The 11,213-nt window shown below is 35.5% G+C and overlaps 1 gene segment (V, D, J or C); it reads right to left on the bottom strand.

The window, feature by feature from the left end:
* Positions 1 to 2,062: 2,062 nt before the first annotated feature.
* LOC710361 (T-cell receptor alpha chain V region RL-5-like) lies at positions 2,063 to 10,850 on the bottom strand. The segment is given in 3 exon segments: positions 2,063 to 4,005; positions 9,850 to 9,890; positions 10,052 to 10,850. Coding segments are annotated over 3 exon segments (594 nt in total).
* Between the last annotated feature and the right edge of the window lie 363 nt (positions 10,851 to 11,213).

Raw genomic sequence — 11,213 nt, 5'->3', positions numbered from 1 at the left:
AAAAATGAATATATAAAAGATAATTTCATTTAAAATGCATATATATAGATGAATGTGTGGGAACAGTTTTATACAAATCCATATGAAGATAAAATTAAGAAACTTCACAATGTAATAGAGAACATAAAAGATCCTATACAAATGAAAAAATATCATTTTTCTGAATAAAAAGTACAAAAGCAAGTTGATATTTGTTAACATATTCATTAAATGCCCTTTCAACTTTCTGGTTTTTAGACATTTTTGTTTTGTCAGTTTAACAGAAGGGTATTGAACATAAGGAAAATGTGACAGAACTTTTAACATACTGAAAACTAAATGTGCAAGAATTATTTTTTAAAACCTTGAAAAAGATTTTTGGTGAAAAGTGATTTACCCTAAGAGATAATAAAATTTACTGTGAAACGACATTTTGAGATTGTCATAGAATGAAACAAATAGATCGGTAGAACTAAATAAACCGTGTGGAAACATAGTGAAAGGGAAATTTCTTATATTTCAAAAATGGTGATTCATTTTAGAAGAAAAGATGTCTTATTTATATATAAATGAAAAGGTTTGTGCCTCTTTGAGGAAGATTCACCACATGTCCCTCTGGAAGTCACTAATAAATTATCACTTCATGGATAAGAATGTTGAGAGGCAGGTAAATCTGTAGTATGGAAACTGATTTCTTCCACATTCGAGGTGTTAATAAGATGAAATGAGCTCTTAGCACAGTTTGTCACATAGTAGATATCTTTAGAAAATAAATGTGAGTACCATTTACTCACAGCAAACAAACCTAAATCAAACTAATCCACTAAACAATATAAACAACATAACATATTTAGAAGGGAAATATAAAAGGTTTCAATGCCTTTCTTATTGAAAACAATGCCAATAACACAGTAAATACAAGGAGATTTCAAAAGGTTCATGTAAAGTAAAATTAAAATATAAAAATTAAGCAATGGTAACAAAAGCCAAAATTGACAAGTGGGATCTAATTAAACTAAAGAGCTTCTGCACAGCAAGAGAAACTACCATCAGAGTGAACAGGCAACCTACAGAATGGGAGAAAATTTTTGCAATCTACTCATCTGACAAAGGGCTAATATCCAGAACCTATAAAGAACTCAAACAAATTTACAAGAGAAAAATAAACAACCCCATCAAAAAGTGGGTGAAGGATATGAACAGACATTTCTCAAAAGAAGACATACATACAGCCAACAGACACATGAAAAAATGCTCATCATCACTGGCCATCAGAGAAATGTAAATTAAAGCCACAATGAGATATCATCTCACACCAGTTAGAATGGCAATCATTAAAAAGTCAGGAAACAAAAGGTGCTGGAGAGGATGTGGAGAAATAGGAACACTTTTACACTGTTGGTGGAATTGTAAACTAGTTCAACCATTGTGGAAAACAGTATGGCGATTCCTCAAGGATCTAGAACTAGAAATACTGTATGACCCAGCCATCCCCTTACTGGATATATACCCAAAGGATTATAAATCATGCTGCTATAAAGACACATGCACACGTATGTTTATTGCGGCACTATTCACAATAGCAAAGACTTGGAATCAACCCAAATGTCCATCAGTGACAGACTGGATTAAGAAAATGTGGCACATATACACCATGGAATACTACGCAGCCATAAAAAAGGATGAATTCGTGTCCTTTGTAGGGACATGGATGCAGCTGGAAACCATCATTCTCAGGAAACTATCACAAGAACAGAAAACCAAACACCACATGTTCTCACTCATAGGAGGGAATTGAACAATGAGATCACTTGGACATGGGAAGGGGAACATCACACACCGGGGCCTATTATGGAGAGCGGGGACGGGGGAGGGATGGCATTGGGAGTCATACCTGATGTAAATGATGAGTTGATGGGTGCTGACGAGTTGATGGGTGCAGCACACCAACATGGCACATGTATACATATGTAACAAACCTGCACGTTGTGCACATGTACCCTAGAACTTAAAGTATAGTAAAAAATAAAAATAAAAAAAAGAACAGACCTTCCAACATAAAAAAATAAATAAATAAAATATAAAAATTTAAAAAGCCTTTATTCCTGAAATAAGCTCCATCGAGCTCAAAACACTTTTGTAAGCAACGATACTAGCCATTTAGTTCATTGCTGCATAACTGAGGGTCCCGGGAATTTAATCATGTCAATGAGTTCTTTTTTACTTACTAACTAAAGAAAATGGGTGCCCTTTAAAGATTTTTTTAAGATTAAGAAACAAAAAGGGGTTCAAGGAGCCAAATCAAGGCTATGTAGATGCCTAATGATTTTCCATCAATACTCTTACAAAATTGCCCTTGTTTGATGAGAGGAATGAGCAGGATCATTGTCATGGTGAAGAAGAAATCTCTGGTGGAGCTTTCCTAGGCACTTCTCTCCTAAAGCTTTGACTACATATCTCAAAACATGCCTATGATAAGCAAATGGTTTTGCTCTTTGGCCCTTGAGAAAGCCAACAAGCAAAATTCCTTGAGCATCCCAAAAAACTGTTGCCATAATTTTTGCACTTTACTGGTCCACCTTTGCTTTGACTGGACCACTTCCACCTCTTGGTAGCCATTGTTTTGATTGTGCATTGCCTTCAGAATTATACTGGTAAAGCCATGCTTTATCTCTTATTACAGTTCTTCAAAGAAACGCATCAGGAGCTTGATCCTACTTGCTTAAAATTTCTGTTGAAAGCTCTGATCTTGTCTGCAACTGATCTAGGTGCAATGGTTTTGGCACCCATCGAATGGAAAGTTTGCTCAACTTTAATTTTCAGTCATAATTGTGTAAGCTAAGCCAACTGAGGTGTCTGTGGTGTTGGTTATTGTTTCTACCATTAATCATCAGTCCATTTCAATCAGGGCACAAATAAGATTAACATTTTCCAAACCAATTAGTGTGGATGGTCTGCAACTGCAGGCTTTACCTTCAACATTGTCTCATCCCTTCTTAAAATGAGTTATCCACTTACAAACTGCTGATTTATTTGGAGCATTGACCTCGTAAACTTTCATAGAGAACTGATGATTTCACAATTCTACTACCCAACCTTCACCATAAATGTGAAACTTTTTTTTTTGCTTCATTTTAGCAGAATCTGTTGCTCAAATAGGGGTTCTTTTCAGATTGTTGTCTTATTTTTCTTAGTGCCTCAAAGTAGATCCTGTCTACATATAACAATTTAAGTGTAAGTTCATTTTGGTGCAAAAAAAAATTGAAATCCAAAAATAGTTTTTATAATACACATTTTTCATGAACTTTTTGCAGATCCCCAGTATTTACTGAACAAATTGTTGTGAAAATTCACAGAGACTTTTAATGATTTTTCAGTCAAATATTTTTGAATCCAGTTCAATTTAGTGGCCAAATGGCAAATTGTTTATTGTGGCTGTTTTTTATCTTCAACTTTCAGTCACAAATTTGATATGTCTAACTTTAAACCAAAGATTCAGAGATAAGAAAGTTTTTAATTAATGATAATTTTGATCATGGTCTGTGAACTTAAAGAGGTGTTTTCTTAGAGTGAGTGTATTTCCTACAACACTGCCTCTGTGCTGCCACAGCTGTAGCCACTTCCTGTCTGTGATGTTGATTTCCCGCCTTGGTTCTCCAGCAGATGGAGGTCTCAAGCAGGTCCCCGGGGCTTTTGTACACCTCCCTCCGACGGTTCTCTCACTGTGCCCTCTCATTGCACAGAAATACGTTGCTGAGTCCCCCACTTGTGAAGCAGAGATGACAAGGTTGACGGATTTTCTTGCCTTCTGGAAGTTCAATGAGTAGCGGCCTTCTGTTGCATTTTGCTTGTCATAAGACATCTGAAGAATAAGAAAAATCATCTCTCCACTGCTGGGTTGCTTGTACCAGAATAGATCGTAATTTTGATCACTGGTGTCATATGTGCAGTCCAGAGTCACAGCCTCCTTTTCCTGCACGAACATTGCTGGTTGGGTTTGAGTTATCTTCTGGGCAATGCCAGATCCTGAAGGGAAAAAAAGAGAATTTGAAGGTTTAAGGATAAAGTGGGTTGGAACAAAGAAGTTCGATTTTTGTACCCCATTACCCCTCCTTCCCAAAGTTTCCATAAAGATACTTCCAAGGTCCTTAGTTCAAACAGAAAGTCCATTCCCACTAGGCCATCCCTACCTAGCCAGAGTGAAGCTGTGACCACCTTCAGCAGGCTAGAAAGTAACATGTTTGGTTCTTTTTCTAGACAAAAAAAAAAAATATCTTCTTCTTTATTTTCAGGACTCTGTACTGTGAGGTGAACCTGGCAAGGTGGGAGAAGAATTACTGGGCCATGTGCTGCTGCTACTGCTGCCCTAGAACAGGAAACAGAGATTTCCTGGTATAGCAAACTAGTGTGTGTTATCTCACACTTCTCTATGAGAACCTCACCCAATGCAAACTTTCTTTTGGATCAACCAACTCTTAATTTGTTAACAAATCTGAAAATAAACATGGTGACATTGAGAGGAAAAATGATCATTCGACCAACTACTGTATTTTGTCATTGCACCTGTGATGGAACTGGGAGATTGACACGTATTTTATGCCTGTAATGAATTATAGAGCCAATGTAAGATACCGTAATCCTCTAGCCTCACATCTATGTATGTTGTTGTTTCTCCTAAAGTACAAATACATCACATTGTGATAAGAAGGTTTGGACAGATCTCTGCAGATCTTTTGCATTATCTATTGATATAACAATATTCCTCCTCAATTCCAATGTCTATCCAGTTGCCAATCTTGGCGCCAAACTCAGAAAAACAATCTCTCTTTGATGAAGAGTTTAGAATTAACTCCTCAGATATCAAGTTGTATTTTAAAGGTCCCGTTCTCTTTTCTATTCAGTTTCAACAGCCAGCTCTGTTCATACGGATCATATTAGATATCAGAGTTTGGTTATAAGGTTATTAAGCCTTTGAATTTATATTTTTTCCATGACTTCAATTCAGACCCCAAATAAGCCCCAGCAAGCCACTCCGTTTTGTACGCCCAGCTCTGAAGAGAATGTATTCTGGGCAATCCCATATACAGGACAACTGATTATAGGGTCACTGATTGCAACAAACTTTTCTTTCTGTGTGAATATTAAAGGCCATGCCCTAGTGATACCACTCAACAACATTGCAAACAACAAAGGTCATTGCCTTGCTACTGTAATTTATTTCTAAATATAGTAGCCATAGCTTATCGTTCTTGTCTTAAAATAGCTTATCTTAGCCTTGTCAAAACTGATTGAAGTATCTTCAGATCTTTCACAGGAATCACCATTAAATCTTATGATACCACATACAGTACAAGTTATCTATTTTGTAAAAGCATCCATTATTTTTTCTTCAATTTGGTGGACTAATTATGAAATATTACAAATTTATCTTCATCGTGTTCAACTCCATTACACTTCTCAATCAATAAATCTTTTAATTGCATTTTAGTTATTTAAGAAGTGTCCATACCCAAACAGATATTTTGGACAGTCTTATATCAACTTCTGATTAACTAATTGAACAATTAATTAAACAATTAATTGTTTTAATGTCTTATACTCAAAGTTGAAAAGGAATAACATGAAACTTATTATGTAATAACTACCCAAGACTCTATTATAAAATTCAATCTCTTAGAAGAAGTAAAATTAATGCAAGTAGCTGAACTTGTGACTCTCATTTTTGCATGTCAAATTATGATAAATATAAACAGTGATAGTCAATGTTTTAACGTAGTTCACAAATTCCAAATATAATGGAGCTGATGAGGTTTCTTGACCTTCTTTACTTCTTCTTAACCTTCTCGTATATTTCATGTATCTTTATAAAAATGGACACCAAATACTAAAATTATTTGATGCCTTGATGCTATTCAAATAAATTTCCTAATGAAGACAAAGTCCCATGTATGAAAGGCACTTTAGAAGCTAGAAAAAAAGTACATGAGCAGAGGATCATGCTAAACATGGTTTTCTGACTAAAGTCCTTATGCAAGCACCTCTTATGGAACTTAATGGCACATCCATGGAAAATGTCAATAACTCCATCTTAGATAAATTATTGATTTGTTTGATCAGTGATGATAAGATATATCAAGGCCAGAAAGGCTGTTTGGTGGAACCAAATGATTGTCAATGAACACTTGTTAATACCCCTCAGGGACCACTCATCACGGTAGGGACATGTTGACTGCAATATTAAACATCTGTGGGGAGACTTTTCTAGAATAGTAGGGAATGTAGACAGTTCATGTCCTTTTTGGAACCTCCAAAATTCCATGAAAACTGTAAAAATTGAATATGAACTGGAATACTATCCTAAGGGAAGAGTTGAGTATGTTTTAGACAGTTCTACTACCTAAGGGGTTGTGAGTATGCACTAGTAAGAGTTGTTTTATTTTCTACATGAGTTGAAGCACTCACCTGTCATAAAGACACAGCACCTGCAATAGCTAAATCAATTGATTTCCATGTCTTATCCGTGCCAATTCAAATTATCTATATGTAGAGGAACATATTTTTCTAGGACAGTTATGTAAGGTTTTGCTCTCACTCAGGAACTTTGCTTTTCTTATCACCTCCTGGTCCTCTGAAAATGTTGAAACAACATAGGACTATTAAGAATAAAATTAATTACCCTATCAGACATCTGTGAACTCCCATGGCCTAAAGCATTGTTACTTTTAGCTCTAACAGCCTTGCATTCTTCCGCCTCCCAAAGTCATGTGTCATCTCACTATGAACTGGTCACTAGCAGGCCCATATTACTCAGAATGTTCTGAACCACACATATTCCATTCTTATACACTTAACTATTAATAGACAAATAAACCCATTATATTCAGTCCTTTAACCAACTGGTACAGGTTCTTTCCTGGCCTTTCATTTAATCAGCTTTTACTTTACTTAAGTATTCAAAAAATTTTTCGAAGAAATATTGCCTTTGAACTTGTGGAAATGTGTTCTTGACAACACAAGAAGAGAAGCCAACGTGACTATAGCAACAGGGATTGCAGTGATGGCACCACAAGCCAAGAAATGCTGACAGAGCTAGAAGAGGCAAGGAACAGATTCGTCTCTGCAGCCTCTGGAGGGGGCCCTACTGATGCCTTGATTTCAGCCCAGTGAAACTGATTGAAAAAAATAGGTATCTATTGTTTTAAGATAGCAAGTTTGTACAGAGGCAACAAAAAATACATCAAACTTGGTGTATTTGTTCAATGTGTTTTATTTAGCTCCATTGATCTGTTTCATTCTATGCCAACTTCAGAAGGTAATTTTATAGTAAATTTTATTACCTACTAGTGTCTCTCCTCATCAGCACCATTTTCCATTTAAAGTTTAATGCTTAAATGTGTCTGAATCTAAGCTGTGTACTGACTTTGCACACTCTAGCTAGAGAATTTTTCTTCTTACATTGGAAAAATTGACAACTAAGATACAGCAAATAAACCAATTGTAATTACACTCTTTTAAGCAATAAATAAATAGACTATAAGCCATGATGCCCACTCAATCCATTTCAGTCTGGGAGGAAATGGACTGATCAAGAGTCAGCTTTCTTCTCTGGAGAGAAGCTAGTGGTATAGACAGGAAAATAACAAAAGCCAGTTGAGTTGTTGGGCTACAATACTGACCTTGCTTGTTCAGTTGTTTTTAACCCTAATTTAATCTAATGACTTTTCCTATAAGACCAACCTAATAACTAACAGCCATAATTCAGCCAGAAGGGATAATTCTCACCCTACCAATCGCCAGTTATATCCATCCTTAGGAATAATATGAGGAATAATATGAGGAATAATATTAGCCTACTCTTGACCACAGGTGGGAGAATTAGGGAATTAATTATTTGTGCAACTTCTTTATTTTCATTATTTTTATCGACAACACTAAAAGATAAGACTTTTGAAAAGGAAACTGTGCTAGTATTGTTTAAAGCAGTCAAAACATGAAAATGAGGTGGGGTATTTGGAACAAGCTACTACAAATTAACTATGCAAATGCCTCCTGCAATTTACTAATAAGAATTGAATAAAGTAGCTGAAAAACATTTATTAAAAACATTCCCACATACCTCAGAAAAAAAAAGGTAGCAATAAAAATTAAATGTCTAGAAAAAATTTAATTATCTTAAAACAACGAAGTTTTATGGAAAAGAATGACATAGATAGATGGAAAGAAATATTAAGCTCTCAAATATTCAAGTAAACTAAATATATATTTTATGAGTTTAATTATTCACAAATAAAATTATACATTTAATTCAACCACAAAGCCTAAATTAAAATTTTGAATATACAAGATTAATCCATTTTTTTCTCTCTTTAACAAACGTCTACTGATTATGAACAATGTGAAAAAGCTTACACTAGGTTCTGCAGAAATAGCAGTGATTAAAAAACATAACTCGTCTTAATTCTGTGAGAGGGTAAATAAGAAGAGATACCAATAAGATTTTGAAGAAGAATATACTGATGAGTCTAATCTGAGGTTCACATTTTAAAGTCACTTCCTGTTTTAATTTCCCTCACACACACAGGGTATATATCCAAACTTGACTCTAAAGGAAAACACATCACATTTTCCCTACAAGAAACAGCAGGTAGAAAGGGCTGTCAAATTTTACCACAGATACAGACAGTGAGAAAATGAAAATAATTGTGACTTATGAAAATTTCTCACGGAGCTATTAAAAAGCATGTGTTTGAGGAGAGCACTTGACGAAGTGAGAAAAGCTCAATTTGAGACATAAGAAAAGGTGAAAAAATCATGATCCTAATTATAATAGGACTCTATGAAGAAACAAAGCTACATATTAGGCTGGTGCAAAAGTAATTGCTGTTTTTGCCATTAAAAACCATGGCAAAAACAGCAATTACTTTTGCACCAATCTAATATTAGCAAAAAACTATCTGGATACAGAATTATCAATTTTGTGTTTTTTGTATTTTACACATTATCTGGTGTTGGCATGCAATGTTTTACAATAAGAAAAAGATAACAAAAGCAATTTTGAAAACTAAGTTATAATTTATCCATAATAGGGATTACAATATTGATACTAAGGGGTTATATATAGGAGAGGAGTCTGAATAGCAAATGTAAAGTCACATTTAAAGACTAGATTACAAAATCAAACATCACTAAATCTCTGTAAGGATCCCTTGAGCAGGGCTTCCTGATTGCTGAACACATGGTGGGTGGCATAGCCAGAGAAGGCATGGAAGCTTAGTGCCATTTTTCCCATACCTTGCCCTATGCATTTCTTTAGCTGACTCTTTACTATGTACATGTATATCAAAACTTCATGTTGCTAACTTAAATGTGTACCATACTTTTTTTTGAAAAACGGAATCCATTAAGCATCAACTGTCCAACAAAATGCTCTAAACCTTTCTGGGTCTCCTTGAATCTAACCTTCTTATTATATGGTTTTAATATCCATATGTTAGTTTCCACTTATGAACAAACAAAATGATAAGTGTTATAATTAAAATTTATTCTAAAAGAAAGGAGATGCTGCTTCACCTCCCATCTCAGGTTTGGGTGATGGTTACAGGTGCCTGGGAAGCAATGTGTATTCTCTGCACAGAAGTAGACAGCTGAGTCTCCAGGTTCAGTAGCTGCAATTTGCAGAGAGAGATGTTTCATTGTCTTATTCAATAAAACGGTGAGTCTTTGGCCTTGCCTCTTAGCCATATTTGAACGGATGTCCATAATGGATTGAGGACCTTTTCCAGATTCCTGCTTGTACCAAAAGAAGTAGTCTGAGGCACTGTCTGAATAAGTACAGTTGATAACAGAGTTGTCTCCCTCCTGAACACTCACGGTAGGAAGATGCAGCCCCACACTCTCTCCTCTGCTCACCCCTGTGCAGAAAGAAAAAGAAAAAGAAGGTTTATCAAGTTATTATTCTCCAGAATTTTCTTTTTCTACAGTAACTAGAGGAAACCTAAATAAAGCAACTCTTCCCCTGGACATCTCAAAAACATCACCTAATATACTGTGTTACCCAAAACTCTAAACTCACAGTCCAGCTGCAGCCACAAGTACATAAATGAAGCTCGAATGCATGCCATCATTGTTCTTCCCAAATATGATCAGTCATAAACCTACAATCTCCAGCCATAAGAGCTACTTCTATCATCGGGTTTTCCTTGCTTTCCTCTAAAAATGATAGCGGTTTCTCACATTGTCTACTCAGCCAATAGAAAAAGGCTTTGCTTCTGCCATAAACCTGTTTATTCAGTATCCACTAAAACGAACCCTCCATGTGTTCCGCATTAGCAGAGAAGCACTGCCATCTTGTGGTCACATTCGTAGCTACTAAACTTGCTGTTTGAATGTTTTTCTATAACCCTGTGAGGAACTCCGATAAACAAAAGGAGCAATAGGTCAAACAAATAAAGTCCTCGCACTGAGATTAAGTTCACAGTAAGAATGTAGACATCAAGATTGATATTATGCAAACTAATGAGTCATTGTTAAAAAGTTGGAAAGAGGTAGATGTTGCAGGTGTTTATACAATGATGCACCAAGTTTACATGTTTGAAATCAGGAAAGCACCATGATTCACTCTCCTGGACAAAGAAAAGTAATATATTCCCTTGCAGTCAAATCTATCATCACGATTTGCTTGTTCCGGAGAAAAACTCTTTCTTAAAGGAATATGTAAGCCAAAGATAAGAGTAAGAGAGAGGACCACTCAATATTTCAAGTGCATGTTATCTCAGGTTCTGCTTCTCCAAGACTGGTCTTCCCCATGACCTTCTATTCCCAGAGACTTAACAGTACCAACAGTCAAAATGTGGAATCTTTCTTTGGTAAAGATGGCCTTAATAAAAGGTAAAGAATTAAAGTACAATGATAAAGGAGAAGGGGGACAAGTTCCATTAGTTATTAATACTCCAACAATAAGAACAATTTGACCCATAGAGTGGGCTGGTTTGCAAGGAGAAATCTGGCATGTTTTAATAAGTCTTTTCCTATTGCTATGTGGCTTGTATTCTGCAAAGCACAGAAAGAACAAGGAGAAATTCTTGGAAAACATCAGGCTGCAGGCTCCAAAAATGAAGCCACATGTAAATTTCTTATTGAGGTGCTTTTATTTTCTGATATCAAAATGAATGATATCAATATGGCATGTCCTTAAATACAATGACTGACTCATATCTTCAGTGGAACTTGTCTCT

The sequence above is a fragment of the Macaca mulatta genome, chromosome 7, assembly GCF_049350105.2.
Source record: "Macaca mulatta isolate MMU2019108-1 chromosome 7, T2T-MMU8v2.0, whole genome shotgun sequence".
NCBI classification, from domain to species: Eukaryota; Metazoa; Chordata; class Mammalia; order Primates; family Cercopithecidae; genus Macaca; species Macaca mulatta.
Note: the sequence above shows the minus strand (reverse complement) of the source record. Positions and strands in the feature narration are given on the sequence as shown.